This window comes from Oncorhynchus mykiss, chromosome 26 (genome assembly GCF_013265735.2).
Source record: "Oncorhynchus mykiss isolate Arlee chromosome 26, USDA_OmykA_1.1, whole genome shotgun sequence".
Classification (NCBI taxonomy): Eukaryota; Metazoa; Chordata; class Actinopteri; order Salmoniformes; family Salmonidae; genus Oncorhynchus; species Oncorhynchus mykiss.
In genome coordinates, this window is record NC_048590.1 from 25,991,314 (window position 1) to 26,012,663 (window position 21,350).

Consider the following 21,350-nt stretch of genomic DNA (forward strand, 5'->3'; position numbering starts at 1 on the left):
GTTTGAGTTGACCTGATTTCAGATCAGGAGGAAAGTTTTCCTTTTATGGGTCATTTGGATAGTCTGCCTGTTGCTAGGGAACGACAATATTTCCCAGGGGTCAGTAGTAAAGCACATCCTGTGTGTCTGTGATTTTGTCATTTCATCTATTGTTGGCAAGCAAACGGATTACTCACTGTGTTTCCACATTCAACATATTGTAGCAAAGTACCTTGGATTTCCACATTGTAGCAACAATGTAAAATCCCTACAGTTGATTTAGCAGTGTTATGCCACTGGATGGTAACTTAATACAGACCGCCCTGTTTCGTATTTTAGAAAATGGAAATAAGCAATAGAGGAAGTTTTATTTTAAAAATAATTCACTGCTGACAATACACTTTCATATATATATATATTTAGAGAATTAGAATAAACATACAATTTTCTTTAGAAATATTAAACATGTTTTTTAAAGTGTAAAAACACAAAAACGAATGCCATTATAAAAGAGCTGGGTTCAATGCCTGTGAGGATGAATGGACATAGAAAAACCCGGATAACTGGTACAATAATACTACATGAGTAATGAGGCAGTTTCACTTTTCCCCAACCGCACTGAGGTGGACTGTACATCATGGCTGATCCCAGGCCTAGTATTCCTTCCTTTTCAGGGCCCGCCTGCATTCAGCCTTACTGTGAGGATACAGTCACATTAGCCCTGTTGATATGGCTCTCTGGTACTGGTCACAAACTGACACAATGTTAATACTTTAACACCCAGCCCTTACTCCACCATGTTCAGCTCATTTAGGAGGCCTTGCCTTAGCCTGACAGTCCTCACAGTGGCCAGGGCAGGTCACTGAAGTCCACTGGGCCTCCCAACCCTGCGTCTGCCTCCAGAAGGCTCATGATCACAGCCATGGCTGCCTCGTCATTACTCGGGCTACTGGAGCCTGGCTCATCCATGATGTCAATGCCAATGTGAGAGTTATCACCTAAATAGGGTAGGGACAAGGGTTAAATATCGAAGATTTTATGTGGATAGTTTCATTAACTGTAATCGAGATTAGATTTCAGAGCGGGGAAAAATACATACTTAGATTGGAGTTGTTGGAGTATGGATAGCCTACGGAGTCTGGTCCCGGTATCAGCCCTGCTGAGGGATGTTCTGGAGTTCCACTGTTCTGTATCTGTGAGAGAATCAAGACAGAATTGACATTCAGGAATCACCATTGCATCCTGAAGTATGAGCCACCAACAGACACTAAAAACATCCACCAGATGTGCTCATTACTGACTTTACATGGATGAGCAGTGGAGTGAATAGCAGACTTCCTCCCAGTTGGGAGGGGTTGAAGTGGATGAGAATGGGAAGGACAGGTGGGAGCTCTTACCTTCTTTCCCCCTGGGGACGACATGTCTGGGGGTGGAGTGCTGGTGAAGTTGTGAGGACTGGAGCCACAGCTGGAGGGCGAGGAGCCTCTTATCCTGGAAGAGTAAAGAAAACCCAGGGTAAAAACAGCAGGACACAGCCCCATACAGTCGCAGTCACACACAGACATTTCCATTATGCACTGGGGGTCAATGACCATGGTATAGTTATGACCATACAGACATGCCAATTTATGTTTGACAAGACAATCATAACACAATCCACATGGTTCCTCTCACCTCTGGATCTCCATCACCTCCTCTGCGATTATCCGGCCGATCTTTCCCGCCCCTGCCCTTGTGCCACCGGGGATGCCAGGCACAGTCTGAAGGGCCCGCTTCCCGTTTCCTGGAAGCAACAAACGCAAAAGCTCAGTCACATTTCGGAAAACAAAACCATTACTTAGTCACAGTCATGCCAGGCACACAAAAAGTGTATGTCAACTCATCAAAGTACAGTCACACTTCATCCAAGCAGGTGAACTGCTGTGTGAGAGCACAGCAGGAGGGCAGGCTTACCGTCTGTGAGTACACTATCCATGCTCTGGGGGGAGGCAGCGAGCTGAGGATAGATGCCATCAGATCCTTCAGGCACGCTGCCGCTGTGAGACAGAGAAGAGAGAGTGAGCATCATCACTGAGCATGCTCATCACTTCACACCTCATTTGGGCAGCTTATTAACGCTAGCCCAACAGCTCTAGAAAGACACAGTAATAAATATGCAAGAGTTCCAATAATACATGTTTTGTTTTCTGAGGCAAGCCAGACAGCTATATGAGTTGGGCATTGATTTCATGTTGAAACAATAGTGGTGGTGATAAAACAATTTTGACACAGTAGGCATTGTAATCAGCTGTTTAAAATTGTACATTTATTATCCGACTTTATTAGGATATGACCCTAATACAATGAATACAGTGTAATATTATGCATTGACTAGTTAAATGGGGGCTATGGAAGAAAGTCCTAGCAGAAACAGATGTGTGTAGCTACTTACCAGACAACAGTGTTGGTGGAGACAATGTACTCCACCTCTTTGGTCCAAGGGTTCATAAAACTGAACCAGTGACTCCTCAGCGTGATAAAGGAGCCGTCTTTTATTTTGAACTTGTAGCAGTTTGTATTGATCTTCTCCCTCATCTGGAGCACTGAGAACAGAGGTGGCAGCCAGGGGGTGAGCTCAATAAGGCATGATATCTGCACACTGCCAAATGGTAGCCTGCCACGTTCTAGATTAATTCATATCGCAGTCTACTCGCTATGTGACAGGCTTAGCACAATACATGTTTTATGACTAAATTACCAGACATTATCATCTTACTCATGTATGGCCTGAGATTCAGGGATGTATCACAGAGTCTAAAATGTTGATCTTTGGTGTTATATTGGTGTCCTTGTTCAATCTGATACATACCTTGTCTATGACATTCCGCAAGGTGCCCTATGTCATCTTGATGAAAGTACTCATAAAACGATGTACCCAGCAACTCTTGGGGTAGATAAGCCAAAATGGCAGTGGCCCTACAAAAGAGAACAGAATTAAACACAAGTCCTGACTATCAAAGCAGGCCAGTGGTATTTAGGACATTTTTAAGATAAGTCTAGCCCACATCTTTTTTTATTGTATGCAAATAAAATAATATTCTCGCCCCTGCTTTGCTTGCTTGATCATAATCAATGCCATGACAATCTAGGGCTGGGCAGTGTACCATATTTGACTATATACCGGTATTGATGCACGGACCGGTTTCAGTTTTTACTTTAACTTCTATAACGGTATTTCAATGTTTGTTTTGTTTTAAATGAAATACGCAACTCTGGCGGGTGTAATGCCTGTTTTTATGGTTTAGTCCGTTTGCTTCTTGAGTCATGCTGCATGCCACTAACCACACCAAGCCCTGCCCCGTCACTCAAGAAGAGAGCACTTTCTTTCCGTTCACTCCGCAAGGTCAGATGGATGCAACAATGTTGGTGACATGCTACTTTCCACAAGCGTCCTATAATTTCTCTATTCGTTTGTGCATCTTACTGTCTGCAAACTACTTTTCTTAGTAAGGTGTTGCTAAAATAACTTGTTAGCCGTTAATGCTTATCGCTAGTTACCTGGCTAGTGGCTAGCTAGCTAAATGTACTAAGAGTCAGAGCAAACTTATTTAGTTAGCTAACACTGCCTGGTACCAGTGCCGGTGTAAGCCAAGAAAAGCATGTTGTGCAATGGAATCTTATCAGAGAGGAATAGGCAAAGTATGCATATGTTGGCTTCTTCTTCTATGATATAATGGCGGGTCCGCAAACAAACGTTAAAGGTGCATGCCGCCACCTACTATGCTGGAGTGTTTGGTCAATCACGGTTTACATTAGCTCTACATTTCTAAATCCTCCTACCTAACTCAGTACTTCTGAGAAAATCAAAAAGAGCCTTACTAACTTCTAAAAGACCCTCCTCCATCCCCAAAATCCCTTCCAAACCATCCAACCTCAATAACCTTACACTTCAATCTTTCCCTCCCTTCAACATATTTACAACAATATAAAAACACATACGCCATCATTTCATCGACCGTACACTTGAGACACAAACCATTCACATGCTTGCCAACCAGATGTAATGCTGAGTTCAATGCACATTGTCCTAGGCACAATCAAGCCAACACCACCTCTTCCTTCCTAATTAGACCATTGAATCTTGGTCCACCGACCTTTCTTTGGAGGGCATATAAATGCCGGGCCCTTGGGCTCAGAGTCCCATCTCTTCTGCCACACATCTATCAAAATGGCTCTGATCTTACATTTGGCCTCAACTCTACCCAATGGAACATTAATATCAATGATATCTAGTTTTGAAGCTCTTTTGGCCAACTGGTCTACAATTTAATTCCCTTCCACACCCGAATGGGCTGGGTCCCAGCAGAATCTAACTACTACAACCAGTCTCTCAATTCTCCATAATAGCAATAATACATCCAATAGTAGGTCACTACCATTATATTTGCCAGACGATAAACTATTCAATACAAACAGGGAATCTGAGCATACTATCATTCTGACAGGTTGTACGTCCTCCACCCACTAGAGGGAAACTACTATTGCCAACAGTTCAACTGAGTATGCTGACAGTTTAGTCTTCTACATATCTGCACATCAAATTCAGGAACGTAAACGCCTGCTCCTGTGCGCCCACTATCTGGGTCCTTGGATCTATCTGTGAAAAGTGGTAAGAATGCATAACAACTTCTACCAATGTAATTGTGAACCAGTTTCCCTATATCACTGACTTTTGACCAATCATTATTTTTTTCTACCAAGGTTAGATCAACAACAGGATCTGGGAGTAACCATAAAGGACCATCCCCTATCAACACAGAAGGGCCAACCTCGAACTCCCTCCAACTACTCTCATCAGCAAGCTTTCCAACTGTCCAACCAAAACCACTGCCTTGTCTACTAGTATATTCCCAACAGTCATCTAGAACAGTAGCAGTGGGATGGTAAAGAATATGTTGGCTAGCTAGGATATGTTGGCTAGCTAGATATATATTTTTTGCCAATATCATGCTGAGTGGCACCATGTGGAAATGTTAATAAAAGTGCAGGATAAGCAGAAATAGATGGAAATGCTGAAAATCATTTTTGTTTGGATTGAATAGTATAAAGGGAGAAAGCCCCATTGAACTCGCTAATAATTTATGTGTTGCCACCCTAGGGTTATGAATTACTCCGAAAAAATAGTTTAAACTTTTATTATTCAAAAACATAAAATACCATCAAATACCATCCTTTTTTTTATATTGTGATATGATATTTTGTCCATATCGCCCAGCGCTATGACATTATCTAGAAATTCCCAGTGTACCCAACAGTATTAGTGACGCGGCGAGGTTATGGGATTGTTTTGTCAGGGGGCAGTGGAGTATTTTTTGTCAACATATCTACTCTGAATTCTGTCTGCCCTCTGGGCCTGCATTACACCTCCATCTGGAGGTTGCTGAAGCTATATTTGGACATTGACAAAAACCTCACTCACACATAAGCTGTCACTCCACAATAAATCCAGCTCTGGACTGCCCACGAGGTCCAGCCAGGTGTCAGAACATCACTGTCTAGGGGCCAACTGGCACGTCCTTTGATACATGTTTGTATGTCTGCCTGCGTGCCATAAAACATCTCTCACCTCTGATCAACAAAGACAAACTTCCCGTCGATGGCATGGCGCGAGACATACTCAGTGGGCTTGACACGGATCTCATTGTTCATTGGCTGATGGACAATGTGGGGATGCAGCCGTCCAATGGCCACCAGACAACTGAGGTTGCAGCCCTCGTTGTCTGGTTCATTGTCGTCATCCAGACCCATCTTGGTAGGCGGCCAGCTCTTCAGGTAGCCAGTACTGTGTATTGTGCAGAAGCTCTTACGGTCAGCTGTGGACACAGGGAATGTATCATCATCCTCATCTAGTTCTACTCTGGAGCTATCACTGACATCAATGAGTAAGTATTCTATTGGTACGAAACCAAATGAACTGTTAACTAAAATGAATCACAGGAGATGAAAAAACACCCTTGAGCAAGTTACGTAAGGAAAAGACAGGAGGCTAAAGTACCTTTCTTCTTGGAGCAGGTGGATGGGAAGTCCTTGTCCTCCATTTTGATGAGGGGCCGATTACACTTCATCCTGCAGAAGAAGGATCGCCTGGCTCCAGAGCAAAGTCTGGATGGGCCAGGGGTGATGTCTGTCTTTACTGGAAGGCCAGCTGAGGACCAGACACAACATAGCATTTCATTTATGCTGCAACAACAGGAACAGTATCACCCATGATACTTTATAAATATATACTGTATCAAGTCTTACTCTGGCAAATAAAGCTACAATACATCATTTGCTATTACAATTTTTTTTGCTGAATTTACAGAAATTCTTTGACTGTTTATTTTTACCCTGAACCCAGCATGGCTTAATGTAAAAATAGCACTACCCTACATTTAGCTTCTGACATTTAAATAATGAGGAACACACGGTACAGGGGAATACATTGAGGGGTGTGTCACTTTGCTAGCTGTGTAGGGGACAGCAGGCTGATGACACTCTGATTACAGTCTGCTCTTCTACTCTATCAGATACACTGTGTCCCTGCTTTCCTTGTTCTCCACCCCCCGGGCACTATAAGAAAGGCTGGTAACTAGAGGCCAGGATGCATTACTTTTGGAATCAATGAGGCGCTCCCGCGGCGCCGTGTCCGATGAGGACAGCTGCTCCTTGACTTTGGCAATGTCTTTAGGATGCAGGTAATCAAATAGGCTCTGGCCAATCAGGTCATTCTGCACAGGGAGGGAGAGAGTTCCGTAAAATAAGACCACGTTACATAAATGAGGCCCATAAAAAAATTGAAAATAACTAACACACTTGCCTTTCGTGAACTAACACTTGTACTTGACTTTTTCCAACTAGCACCGACTTTGCTGATAGCGACTTTATTGTGGAAAAATGTACTGACTGAGATGTAGTTGTCTTAGCTACTTATCTTAAGATGAATGCACTAACTGTAAATCACTCTGGATTAGAGTGTCTGCTAAACGACTGAAATGTAAATGTCTGTAAAGTAATACCAGGTTAATAATAATAAATACATGTTATATGCATGTCATCAGGATAGCTCATGAGGGTAAAAATGACTACAGTACCACCATTTAATGAAAAAAAACAGCAACATATTGGAGAGGACGTACTTGGCTGAAGTTTAGGATTTTGTAGACCGTCTCCGAAACAAACAGTATCTTCCCTCGATCGCAGCCAACAACAAACAGAAAGCCATCAGATGCCTGTGGAGAGGAGAGGGGGAGATAAGAGAGAAATACTGAGTCACATGCATACTCATCATGAAACGCACTCTGAGGACACCATACAGTCTACGGAGGTAAGGACACACACCCTCAGTATTAAGTGCTTCAGTTCGTCGTCTGACAGGAAGGCTGGTTTGTAGATAGCTTCAGTGTAGGGGTTAGCAGCACCTGTGATTCAGAAAAAAGCTTGTATGTAAGACAACTAAATCAATATGTCATTTGTATTATTCTGATGTACTTTATTGATCAGCTGCATGGTGGTGGTTGTCATCATTGTACTGTTCTGGCAGCAGTCCTATTAAAATCCTTCTCGCCTCACCTCTTAAGGTCTTCATGTGCTGGACAGCCATGCGCAGGACTGTTAGTTTGTCCAGTTTACGGGACATAGCGTTGCATGTAGGCACTAGTGCGGCCAGCTCGTCTATGAAGCTGTTCATCTTGTCCCTGCGTCTCTTCTCAATCTGACTGTGGGCCTCCCTGCCATCCAAACAATACAAAGAGCATTTAATGCAGACAAACGAATCAACACATCCATAGTCGGCCTGTATTTACAGAAACATGACTAATCTCTAAAATAAATACAAATATTTTTATTCCATAGATTTTTATGTCATCCTATGGAAGATAGAAACATTTGGTTACCTGGCATTTTTTATCCGGCCTTGATGATCACCAAGTCTATCATTGTCTGTGTCCATGCTATCCCTTCAAGGAGAAGCAATAACATTAGTACAAAGAAATATAGTAAAACAATAATTTTTACAACAAATATTAAATAATGATGTTACAGTATGCAATGTAAGTATGAATAAAGCAAAACACTAAAGTGAGAAGTCGTTTGAAATGTTTATAGTAAAAAAAACATGGAGAGCCTTTGGTTCACATGAAACATCAACATTATTAATGCAAGCCATTCAAATATTTTCTTACCATCTTTGGTAGAAGCAAAATGAATAGTTATTAGAAATGTCCCTACAGAATTAGGAACCTGGTTCTTTGAGACCTTTCTAGTGCCTCTGATATTGTTCACAGCTGAACTCCTACTCTGTCATCCCACTCAGCCCTACTGTCCTTTCACAAACCACAAAAGAGAAATTAAGCCATGACCCATTACATATCCTGTGCCACTTCAAGACTCGCCGACTCCATACTATAATAGCATTCAACAGCCTCAAATTAAGATTATTTCAAATATGACTGGCTCTACAGTTGTTGACTTAAGTCTCACTAAGGCAGGTAAAAACAAATCTGTGCCTTTAGTGAATGAGCTACAGACAATAATATAATGTATCATTCATCATCCATTAAACATCACACATCAAATCAAATTAATATCTCGAATAAACGAAGGCCTGATCAAACTAAATACCAGCAAATACATTTTTAGAAGACAACTGTAATACAGTCTTGGTGCTTCAAGATTGTTACTGCAGCACCCCTTCGTGCTTTGATGTGTATCCTAATTCTAGCTATTCCAATCTACACTACAGCATGAATGGCTCTCCCATATTCACAGCGATCCATAGTGTACATAGTAACTGACCAGTCACTCTCAGGGTACTGATCACCATAGCGCATTCATTTTGATTGACCTAAATTAGGGATGAGGAATACATTAGTGTCTAACCTCTATTTCTAGGGGTAAATGCTAGAACAGTTTGTAGAGTTTGATCAAAGAAGAGGCCAATCCCGACCAAACAAGGATCACAGAGGGCCAACAAATCTGACACGGGATCGGCTCCTTTACTACAAATATACTTCAACATTCATAATTCGATTTGATACTTACTCAAAAGAAAAGTCATCAATTCTGTGAAAGCAAGGAAGTTCGTATATTACAATTCAAATGAAGTATACAGATTATTCTGATCTGATCTAAATCAAGGTTATGCTACCATTTGTTCCTAATTGGGTGTTCATATCTAGGTAGGTAGTTATCTTGTCGACTTTAAGTGGAAACCTTTGACACACAGTAAGAAAATATTTCCATATAGTTTATCAAAAAGCTGCCATGCAAACATACACATCTGTCAGAAAATGGCATGAATGACAAACAATGTGATCTCACTAAACCAGACCTAACATGACATTAATATAATAAAGATGATTGGCACATGTACTATCTTCAGGTAGCAAGTAGGACAAAGTCTATAAGCAGTTTTGAAGTCAGGCTTACTGGTAGTCTGTGGTGCTGCTTTTTCTCTTGCGTGTGTAGTCCATGCCGGGTGTGCCGATCGAGCTGATTAGATCAGTGGAGCCGGGAGACAAGAACTCGTTCATCGTGGAGGAAATGTCCATTCTTTGGTCTGCCATTAGATCACCTTTAGAGTGAAAACACACTGATTTCAACACTTATTATGCTCCATAACACACAAAAAAAGGTCAGTTGACGTGAATGCGACTATGAAAGAACTCTATAGATATAAAAATCTAAATTCCTAGACAAAGACAATTGATCAAAAAGTGAAATAAATGGTGGTTGTTTTAAAGCGGGTGTGACACTCACCACAAATATTCATAAGGCCGGCTCTCCTCAAAACATATCCCTCAGTTTCTTTCCAGCAGTGACCCAGATCTGAAAGGCAAGTCAGTGAAGAGTCAGACGTCCTCTTTATATACAAGGCATGAGGAAACCACAGCAGCATCATATAACAAAGCCCTCTGAACCTGAGCAGCTGCCGTATAACCTGGACTTTGTGCTGACGTATACCGTAGATGGCCCGTTCAGTAAAGGTGATGTAAGAGGACCGATTCATATCTCTACGGTTTGAGATAGAAATGATAAGGTCTTACATAAGGTGAAAGCTATAGCAGAGGCTCAAGCCTCTCTCTCTCCCTTAGGCAACAATCAAGAGTATCTTTGAGAGGCATCATTCACTTTACCTCCAGCAACAATGAACCAGAAGATTGATGTGCGTAGAATTGATTTTGTCGTCAATGAAAACCTTGGATTACTAAAAACGGATGCTTGGGAATAGAGTCCATAACATAATGCAGCATATGCTACATAAACCTAGGTGTCTGTCAGAGACATCATTTAGTGAGATTAGTCTTTAATGTAAAGGCAAATTCAGATAAAACAATGCCAATGTTACAGAGGAAGGGGAGTCACATTTCATGAAGAAACCCATACCTACATTGATCACTGTTTATATAATCCAATCAGTAATATGGCCTTTTCCTAACCTCACTTAGATAGATTAAATGAGTCTCCTCTGCTAACCCATCACTTGGTGCTCCTTGCAGTTTCCTGCACAACGTCCTTGTAACATTGTAATCCTGGTCAATTTGCCTATTTTCAACCTTTATTATTCAGAAAAATAAAATACTATCAAATACCGCCATACTGTAAAAAAATTGGAAAATACTGTGATATGATATTTTGGTCACATTACCAAGCCCTACACTCACAAATTGCATGTTTCCTAGGCTTTGTAAATAACCTACTAACAATGCACTTTCAGATTTACAGTAAATGTAAATCTGGGACACTCAAATTAGTATGATATGTTACGTTTGGTATGGATACATAAGACAGATGGTTACTTAAGGCAAAAACGAAAATATAAAGTGAACATCTAGCAACCCACATCTAACAACTTTAACATTTTAGCTAATTAGCTCATTTTCAACTACTTACTACTTTTTAGCTACTTTGCAACTAGTTAGTATGTTAGCTAACCCTTCCCCTAACCCTAGCCCAACTCCTAACCTTAACCCTAACCCCTAGCCTAGCTAAAGTTAGCCACCTTGCTAGAATTTGTAACATATCATGCGTTTTGCAATTTCATAACATATTGTTTGTTTTGAAAAATCGTAACATATTGCACGTTTCACAAATTTGTAACATAAAATCCAAATTGTAATTTGTAACATATCATTCGAATGGGTGATGGACATCCACAAATGAATACATACCACACGAAACTTAACATATCATACTAAATGGAGTGTCTCGGATTTACATACAGAATAATACGAAATGCTCTGAGACCAGGTTGCACAAAAATACCTTAAAAAGCCCAGCCACCTCAGGTCACTGTGGCTTGTCCTGCTCCTGTAATCAGACCAGAACTAATGCTCTGCTCCACTGCGCCTGAAAGTCTTTTCATTGTAATCAGATTCTCCACTGACCTACTTTTCCCCAGCTCTTTTTCCCTATCCGTATGATGTGACAGTTTCAGAGTGTGATTACATCGAACCAAACCATAATTACACCCCATTATTTCTTGCCTGCAGCCAGGAACTTTGTTATTGTCACCGTCACCATAGACAACTACACTACAACCTGACCCTTCACTCTGGTACAGTATATGTCACAGACATATAACAGACATCCGAGCTGACCATGTAATCCACGGGACAAAGAGAACTTGCTTTACCAATCATCATCTATGTTTTTTTTACATGTTTTTTTTGTAAGCTGCATAAAACAGTACTCCTGAGAATAAGCATTTTTGTAAACGTTAATTTTGTCACATAAGCCAAAGGAAGGCTAAAACACCTACGCTACACCTACACCTACAAACACCTGCTCTTTCCATGATATTAACTTACCAGGTGAATCCAGGTGAAAGCTATGATTGATTGTCACTTGTTAATTCCACTTTAAATCAGTGTAGATGGGGAGTAGACAGGTTAAAGAAGGATTTTTAAGCCTAGAGACAATTGAGACATGGATTGTGTATGTGTGCCATTCAGAGGGTGAATGGGCAAGACAAAAAATGTAAGTGCCTTTGAATGGGATATGGTAGTAGGTGCCAGGCGCACCGGTTTGTGCCAAGAACTGCAACACTGCTGGGTTTTCATGTTCAATAGTTTCCTGTGGGTATCAAGAACGATCCACCACCAACTGTGGAAAGCATTGGAGTCAACACAGGCCAGCATCCCAGTGGAACGCTTTCGAAACCTTGTCGAGTACAAACGGAGGCTGTTCTGGGGGCATGGGGGTGCAACTCAATATTAGGAAGGTGTTCATAATGTTTGGTATGCTGAGTGTATACTCAAACACAAAAGCTCTCGCTCTTACTGACAAAAAAAAGGAGAAAAAGGAAACCCTATTTTAAGGTCAGCTTAGCTAGTTGTGACAAATCTCTGGTTGCCCGGATACAGTGGTGCAGGAACTTCTTGAATGCTTGCCAATTAGGGAACCTTTTCTGCTACACATAACCCACTGATAGCATGCAGGTCTCAACTCTCCTCACACCACCACTCCACTGCTCATCAGTCTAATGAAAATACTTTAGTATCATTTTAACATCTCCATGGCATTCACATATTCAGTAACACTCAACCCCATCAATTTTACAACGCTAGAAGATCACTAAAGTTGGATTCTGACCATTTCTAATGTTTTAATGCACATGACCTCTGTGGTATCTAAGTGACAAAAACATTTATATTTAAGCTGTGCGGAAACAAAAACCATGATCAGATAAGGTGAAGTATGGAAGAGGCAGAACTACGTGTAACAGGGTCAGGGTGAATCTACAATGTGTCAGCTCAGCTGGATACGCATGGTTAGCTTACACAGCACTATGATACTGTCTGCCGTGCAAGAACTTCTATCTTTCATAATGTTCTTAATGCTATGTCACTGTTGTGTTCCTATTTAAGCCACTCCCCTGATGTGATCCCATCGCTCTGTCACGTTCAGATGAAACAGAGTGTCCTGTGCACTCAGCAGCATTATCCTAGCGCTGTAAGGCTGTCTGTAATTCCCTTCTGTTGTGTGCCGTCCTGGAATGCTCAGGCTTGGCTCCTGTAATGACATGGCCTGTGTGTGCTATGTAAGTCAAGCTGTCCGTTTCTCAGTAGGCTCCTTTACTCAGAACAGAGCGTTCTAAGAGCCAGTCTAGAAAGATAGACAGGAGACGTTAAAGCTTTGGTGGAATAGATGGTTAGAAGACATGTTGTTTTTGTAAAGCAGAAATAAGACTCCAGTTCAAGTTAATAAAATGCAAGAAAACAATATTGATGAAACACAGATAGCTGTGAGAAAACCACCCTCACACATGACTGTGCTTATGTATGACTGACTGACTGCGCTCATAACTTACTTCATCCCTAACTGTTCTCCCCGCCAACTGCTCATGTGGCCAGTTTGAAGTGAAACAGCATGAAGCCGTGCGTCACAAATGTCATTGGTGATTCACTTCAAATGAAGGTCGCAAACTCATTTCAGGGCAGCTGTCAATTCTTATGAAATCACACAGAACCATGTGCGTCCACATACCTGAATGAGTGGTGCAGGAAGTGGACTGGCCTCCTTATGTCAGAGCTGGGCTTTTTCTCACAGATCCATCGACAGGCACAGTACCTGGAGAGGAAAGAGAGGGATCAGGTAGGACAATAGGTCAGGTCACAGTGTAAAACACACTGGCCAGCCGGGAGTGGCGACTCACCTAGGCCTATGATGTAAGAGCGAGTGGTGCTCTGATTAAGTGGCTTGTTTAGAAAGCTCCGATGGGCGACAGATGGGAGGTGATCTGGAGATAGTGTGAGTAGAGGAGATGGCTACAGAAAGTACTACATTTTGAATGCCACACAGTATACTATGGACAACAGACAGCCCAGTCCCTGATGTGATTCCTGTAATTAGGAACAGAACAGCTAGGCCTATATATGTTTATGTTTCCCAGACTATCATGGCTCTATGGGGAGATGTATACAAAAGAGACCACTTCTCCTTCCTTTTAGCATGTGCTCTTATGGCTCCACCCTTATTTATAGGTCAGTGAGACACATGCACACTTATCCGCACCATAAACAGAACAACGTTCTGTTTCGACTTTTAACCTTCCTGCTCATATCATCATTGGAGTACATGGATAACAGCAAATTTGGGATGTTTACACCTATAGTTGCACTCAGCTACTCTCATAAACAACTCCAGAGGAAAATATCAAGCATGTCAGCAGAATGGACAAAACACATGCACAACTCAAGGGGAATGAGACCATTTTGGGTCTAAAAAATCAGCAACCGAGATTAACGAGCATTGTGTGTGCCTCAGGGAAAGGGCAAAGCAGACAGCTGGACAACCATTCACAATAGTCTAACAAAAAACTACATTTCTGACCGGTCAGCTCTAGGCTTAGGTGGCAGCTATAGCTCTACCTAGCCTACTGCACTTGTTATCCTTTGACTTTGTCAATTATTATTACTGTATTATTACTCTATTATTGGTTGAGAAAACCTATTGCTTCAAATGATTGGCTTAGGTGGGTTAAGTGACATGAATCTTCCTCTAACACCTAAAGCAGGGATCATCAGCAGGGATCATGTTCCAGTCTGCTATCACAGACTGGAACATGTTCCGGGATTCTTCCGATGGCATTGAGGAGTACACCACATCAGTCACTGGCTTCATCAATAAGTGCATCGAGGACGTTGTCCCCACAGTGACTGTATATACATTCCCTAACCAGAAGATAAGATTGAATTGGACTACACCGGCTCTGACGCTCGTCTTACACCAAGACAGTTGTGAAGAGGGCACGACAAAGCCTGTTCCCCCTCGGGAAACTAAAAAGATTTGGCATGGGTCCTCAGATCCTCAAAAGGTTCTACAGCTGCAACATCAAGAGCATCCTGACTGGTTGCATCACTGCTTGGTACGACAACTGCTCGGCCTCCGACTGCAAGGCACTACAGGGGGTAGTGCGTACTGTCCAGTATATCACTGGGGCAAAGCTACCTGGCATCCAGGACCTCTACTCCAGGGTGAGTCAGAGGAAGGCCCTAAAAATTGTCAAAGACCCCAGCCACCCCAGTCATAGACTGTTCTCTCTACTACCACATGGCAAGTGGTACCGGAGTGCCAAGTCTAGGACAAAAAGGCTTCTCAACAGTTTTTACCCCCAAACCATAAGACTCAAATGGCTACCCGGACTATTTGCATTGTGTTACCCCCCCAACCCCTCTTTCACGCTGCTGCTACAATCTCTTTTTAATATATACAGGTATGTATAGTCACTTTAATTACACATTCATGTACATACAATCTCAATTAGCCCGACCAACCGGTTCCCCGCACATTGGCTACCCGGACTATCGGCAACCCCTCTTTTACGCTACTGCCACTCTCTGTTTATCATATATGCATAGTCACTTTAACCATACCTACAGTTGAAGTTGGAAGTTTACATACACTTAGGTTGGAGTCATTAAAACTAGTTTTTCACCACTCCACAAATTTCTTGTTAACAAACTACAGTTTTGGCAAGTCGGTTAGGACATCTACTTTGTGCATGACACAAGTAATTTTTCCAACAATTGTTTACAGACAGATTATTTCACTTAAAATTCACTGTATCGCAATTCCAGTGTGTCAGAAGTTTACATACACTAAGTTGACTGTGCCTTTAAACAGCTTGGAAAATTCCAGAAAATGATGTCATGGCTTTAGAAGCTTCTGATAGGCTAATGGACATCATTTGAGTCAATTGGAGGTGTACCTGTGGATGTATTTCAAGGCCTACCTTCAAACTCAGTGCCTCTTTGCTTGACATCATGGGAAAATCAAAAGAAATCAGCCACGACCTCAGAAAAAAATTCCAGACCTCCTCTGGTTCATCCTTGGGAGCAATTTCCAAACACCTGAAGGTACCACGTTCATCTGTACAAACAATAGAATGCAAGTATAGAAGTAAGTCCTATATCGACATAACCTGAAAGGCCGCTCAGCAAGGAAGAAGCCACTGCTCCAAAACAGCCACAAAAAAGCCAGACTCTGGTTTGCAACTGCACATGGGGACAAAGATTGTACTTTTTGGAGAAATGTCCTCTGGTCTGATGAAACAAAAATAAAACTGTTTGGCCATAATAACCATCGTTATGTTTGGAGGAAAAAGGGGAAGGCTTGCAAGCCGAAGAACACCAAAATCTTATAGAAAATTTGTGGGCAGAACTGAAAAAGCGTGTGCAAGCAAGGAGGCCTACAAACCTGACTCAATTACACGAGCTCTGTCAGGAGGAATGGGCCAAAATTCACCCAACTTATTGTGGGAAGCTTGTGGAAGGCTACCCAAAATGTTTGACCCAAGTTAAACAATTTAAAGGCAATGCTACCAAATACTAATTGAGCATATGTAAACGTCTGACCCACTCTGAATGTGATGAAAGACATAAAAGCTCAAATAAATCATTCTCTCTACTATTATTCTGACATTTCACATTCTTAAAATTAAGTGGTGGTCCTAACTGACCTAAGACAGGGAATTTTTACTAGGATTAAATGTCAGGAATTGTGAAAAACTGAATTTAAATGTATTTGGCTAAGGTGTATGTAAACTTCCGACTTCAACTGTACATATACAGAATTTCAAGGTCAGATTTCTCCTTCGGCATATCCTGCTCTTTCTGCAAATTTGCTGTTGGCTTCAAGCATGTTTTACAATATTCCTGATTTGCAAAAAGCAGCTTGAATTTCTTGTTCTTGTTCTTGTTCATGTTGCATGTTCTTTGAGAGCTACTGTAGGCTTATCGAAAGCTCAGTGGAGCATCGTCCTGGCAGGGCAGGTGAATATGGTCAGGTTATGGTCATATACAGTACACTGTAGGAGTGTGTTCAAATTCGATGCCTTGCTTACTGTTGAATCCCTCCGTTGAAACCTAAAGTTGGCTATTGGGATGAGAGCAACATGAAGAAAGACTGAGAGACTTCCGAATAGAAGTGGAAAATCAAGAAGTGTGTAATAATGGGTACCCAACATAAAAGCTACTGCGAGTTGCACAGCTCCAGTGGAAGCAACCGAGCGCCACACATACTGTAATGTGACATTACGCAACTCGCTAAAGTAAAGAATGATTACCAACATTTGATTAAGTAGCCAATAAAATCCACTTTCCCGTGTTAATGTGCAGTTCGGATAGGTAAATATTTCATAAAACAATAACAAGACCTGTCTTATAGCCTACTACTGTCCATCAATGAGTTAGTAAAGACAGCGCAATCACAATTGAATTTCCTCTGACCCTACTGACCTCTATTTACCTTCATGGCATATTATGTCAAATTAAAACCATCATCTATGTTATTCCTGTCACATTACTGATACACTTGTTGACTTTTTCAGGAATAGCTGTTTCAGATTTTAAGAATAGCAGAGTAATGTCCTTTTAAATGTGAGCTTTGCATTGTGCATTCCCTGGACATGGGGTGCTGTAGCAATTTGTTAGTCAGGAATAGACAGCATGTTGAGACTATTTTTATAAATAGCTTGTCCAACATATAACTTTCACATAAATAGATAGATTGTTTACTTTTTATTTCTTTTTTTCCCCAAAATTTTGCAATTGATGGTGTACTTTTATGAACAGATTTAAATTTAACAAAATTGTATTTGTTATGCTTGGTAGAAATAGATGGCTATTATTAGACTATTCTGCACTAGGATGTGTGGAGCATATAAGGCCTAATGACAACGGTCATTAAATAATGAAACATACAGTCCTAATGCACTGCAAATCGTTTACAAATGGAAAGAAATCTGTTAGTGACTGTCACATTGATTTGATATAATCTGAAACCGAACAGAATCCAGTGCAGTATGTTTTCATTACATTGTATCAATATCAGCCCAGCACCTGCCTTGCATTGCTCATATAGAAGAGAAACATTGTTGCTGTTAATTAAAGGATGACTATATAGGACTATAAAAGGTAAATGATTGTAACAGGTAATCAACTACCCGTCACTAGTCGATTTATGCAACAGAGCTATGACCTCGTTTAATCTGAGCCGTGGTAGGGAAGTTCAGACAAATCACGCAATGTACAAATAGAAGAAAATAGCCTCCAAATAAAATAAAATTACATACGGACATTCCAGATGTTTAAATTAGGTTAGACACCTACAAATCGCGTTTTTTTTCACGACATTAAATTACACTGTGTGCCTTTAAAAGTTACATTGTAAAACGATGACTGCACATCCTCGGGAATGGCATTAGATAGCCAATTGAAACCATAATACGAGTAAAGAAATGCACACAGTATACCAAATGTTGAATAAATGAAACATGTTATAGGTATTTTACATAAGATATAACATAGTATGTGACTTACGTGTGGAAAGGCAGCACATGTGCACTGATGCGGATAGGAACAGTGGTAGGCAGTAGGAATACACTGACCTACTTTCCTCCTCCTGTGATGAACGTTGCACCACTAACCCAGTTTATGAACCAATTGGGTGCTTTCGAGATCAAGGTATTGAGCTTCTAGCAAATGGAATAACTCGTTGCCATTTGTGGACCAATGAGCAATGGGAAGACAATATGGGCTATATCCAATGAAATGACATGAAGCGTCAAAGGAAGCTACAGAATAACGCAACGATACGGCCAATGGCAAAATAGAATACAGTCAACAGGAATATATATTGTATCACAACACATGTGGGCAGTAAACTCCAATATTTTTGCTGGACTTGTCTGTGGAACTATTCTAATGGACCAAGTCAAGAATGTGTGTTGCAATGCATAGAAGTGTAGCCTAATAAAACATCCAACGGGGCATGCCAGGTTAACCACATAGCAAATAATAAACACAAAGAAGTCTGTCTGTTAATGACCTTATAGACATATCTACTTTGACAGTTTCTTAGAACTAGTTAGTTACAGTAATTACCTAATAATTACTGTTCTATTTCTTTAGGAATAACGATATGCTACTCTGTAACAATGTGGTGAATATGCGATTCACATTATTCAGAAATAATATGTTTGTGTATTCTTGGAAAACAGAATTACAATGCACCAAAGCATTGTTGTTCAACATAGTTACAATGTATAGTTACAAAAATATGTAGTTACAAAGCAAATATCAACATAAAATAACGAACTATCTAATCTAATAAAGAACCATCACTGCCTGTGTCTAAGTAAAATCTGTTGCCATACCAACAGCCTAATTGAAATATGAGCCACAAACAGTGCATTCTTACCACATCACATTCTAAGACAAGGACATACAAGACAAATATCTATCAGATGAAACATGGTAAGGATATGTTACCAAAAACAGAGAAACAATGCATATTCAAAGATCTGGCATGGTTTTCTAACATGTTGATGAGTGGGGATTCTTAACTTTAGGGCTATTTCATGTTTCCACCACAGATGGGCAGCAGAGTATAACGTATACATGTGAAGAGGGTGGCCAGTTGTCATTTCACATTTACACACATATATGGCTGGCTACAGTGTGTCTCCTTAAACAACTACGCTATTTGCAGATATAGGCTATTCAAACGCAATAGAGATGTTTCATGTTCCCTTAGGATGGTTTCAGATGCATTGCAATATGACTATTTCTGAGGCTTGCTGAGATTTCTGTTAAAGAAAAGCTTACATACTCTATTTTGTTTGACATAATAGGGGATTGTGTTAGGCAGATCTCAGGTAGTACAGTAGACTTCTTGTATGGTAATCCCCAAATATATCTCAATTTCAGCCTGACTATTGGAGATGGGCAGGTCAGTGGTACTTGTGAAATTGTTAATAAATAACAGATTTGGTTTGGCATTTCCACTGACATCCACAGATTCTCATTTTGATCTCTGCACTGTGGAATATGATGACATATTAAGCTGCACCTGGAGATCAGTTCAAAGTGTATCAGCAGCTTGGAAAAGGTGCTTGTGTCCCAGCTTGACTTGACGCCATGCTGCATCACTGAAGCATTTATTTTCATTCGCCTCATGTGAACCCTGTCCCTGCATACCCCTCAGCTCTCTCCCTGCCACACAAAGGGGGCAGGCATCTTGTCATCTCCTGCCCATAAGCAGAGCAGCTACAAAAGCTCTTCGCTGTTATCGCCCAACCTGCAGCTGCCACCCAGCCACATATTCAGCACAACATGGGCAAAAAAAAGAGATTGTGGAGAGATTTATTCAGGCTGCCATTGCAATGAGGGCATGAAAAGCTCCTGTTTCCCTGCCCTGCCCGCAAAACGGTAAAGGGGACTTGCTGATCCCTCAGTTGCTGTTCCTGTCATTTGTGCTACCTGACAGTCTCTCAGGGGATTTGTGTCCCGTCCGTGATGAATCAGCATATGCCTCTCATGTCGCGGCAGAATGAGTCCAGACGCTCTTCATCCCAAGAGGTTTAGGCAGACTGCAGTGGATGAACTAATGAACCTTTTCAAGAATTAAGCGCTGTGGTGGTATCATAATGCATCCTGTGTTTAAACCAGCTTTTCGGTGCTCTTTCCCATCTCCCTTCCCCTCTCTGCTCAGGGTAGCTGGAAGGGAGGTGGAGGAGTGTGAGCTACTGTATGTGTAGTGTGTCACACAGTTTAGCCTGGCGATGTGAAGCAGCAGAGCGGCAGGACGGGCATAGAGAGACAGCTGCGTCCAGCAATGTCATGCAGACAGAGAAGGTTCAGGGGAGGTAGTCAGATTTCTACACCCCTTACCTGACTCACATCTCAGTCCGTTATTGTTCCTTGACAGACACAGCCCACGGTAATATCGTATCATGCACAAAGCTTTTTCTATGTGAACAAACCCAGATGAAAACATAATGCTAGATATGAGTGGTCCACCACAATGACCACTCTGGCCATGTGAATGGTGAAGCTGTGTGGGGTTGTATGGTATAGGCCATGACCTGCACTGTAAAGACCTGCCCTTAATAACGGCCACCTAGATTGCACTTTTTTTTCTTTTTTTTCTCCCAAGCAGCTTGTGTAGGAAGTGATTATGAAAGGAAACTGCTTGACAAAACAAAAGGTCTCATTGCCAGAGCTGTCAAGGGCCAGCGAGCGCAACCTTCTGATAGGCTGTTTCCATTTTCTATCAATCAGCCTTTCACCTTCTTGTGATAGAGAGGTCTGGTGAGGTGAATTCCCTCTCCAGTTGCATGTCTGCGCATTTCTCCTCCAGACCTCCATAAGGAAGAGAGTGGGAGGGTATTTAAGCAAATCTTGGGAATCTTAGACATTTTCTGTTTTACAAGATTTATGTAATGACTTCGGAGCGTGTCATGTTTATCCATCCACTAACTAAATGTTGGTGTTATATGGAACGTAACATTCAAATTGCAGATTGTGTTTGCTGTTTGTTATTAAGTCCGGGTTTCACAGCTCGTGCAG

At 41.3% G+C, this 21,350-nt stretch overlaps 1 protein-coding gene across 2 annotated transcripts; it reads right to left on the bottom strand.

The window, feature by feature from the left end:
* Window positions 1-328: 328 nt before the first annotated feature.
* Window positions 329-18,432, bottom strand: LOC110506482 (aryl hydrocarbon receptor nuclear translocator-like protein 1). 2 transcript variants are annotated; one of them, XM_021586124.2, is made up of 19 exons: window positions 18,321-18,432; window positions 13,486-13,569; window positions 9,757-9,825; window positions 9,427-9,571; window positions 9,040-9,060; window positions 7,893-7,955; window positions 7,570-7,727; window positions 7,339-7,418; window positions 7,137-7,229; window positions 6,611-6,728; window positions 6,014-6,163; window positions 5,585-5,831; window positions 2,828-2,934; window positions 2,411-2,561; window positions 1,933-2,015; window positions 1,654-1,762; window positions 1,377-1,470; window positions 1,079-1,172; window positions 329-977 (listed from the first exon to the last, which is right to left on the bottom strand). In XM_021586124.2, exons 3-19 carry the CDS (start codon window positions 9,767-9,769, stop codon window positions 820-822), a joined length of 1,884 nt encoding a protein of 627 aa, XP_021441799.2. In that variant the 5' UTR covers window positions 9,770-9,825; window positions 13,486-13,569; window positions 18,321-18,432; the 3' UTR covers window positions 329-819. The 2 variants fall into 2 exon arrangements, with proteins under 2 accessions (XP_021441799.2, XP_021441800.2); XM_021586125.2 differs by lacking the exon at window positions 9,040-9,060.
* Window positions 18,433-21,350: the final 2,918 nt, after the last annotated feature.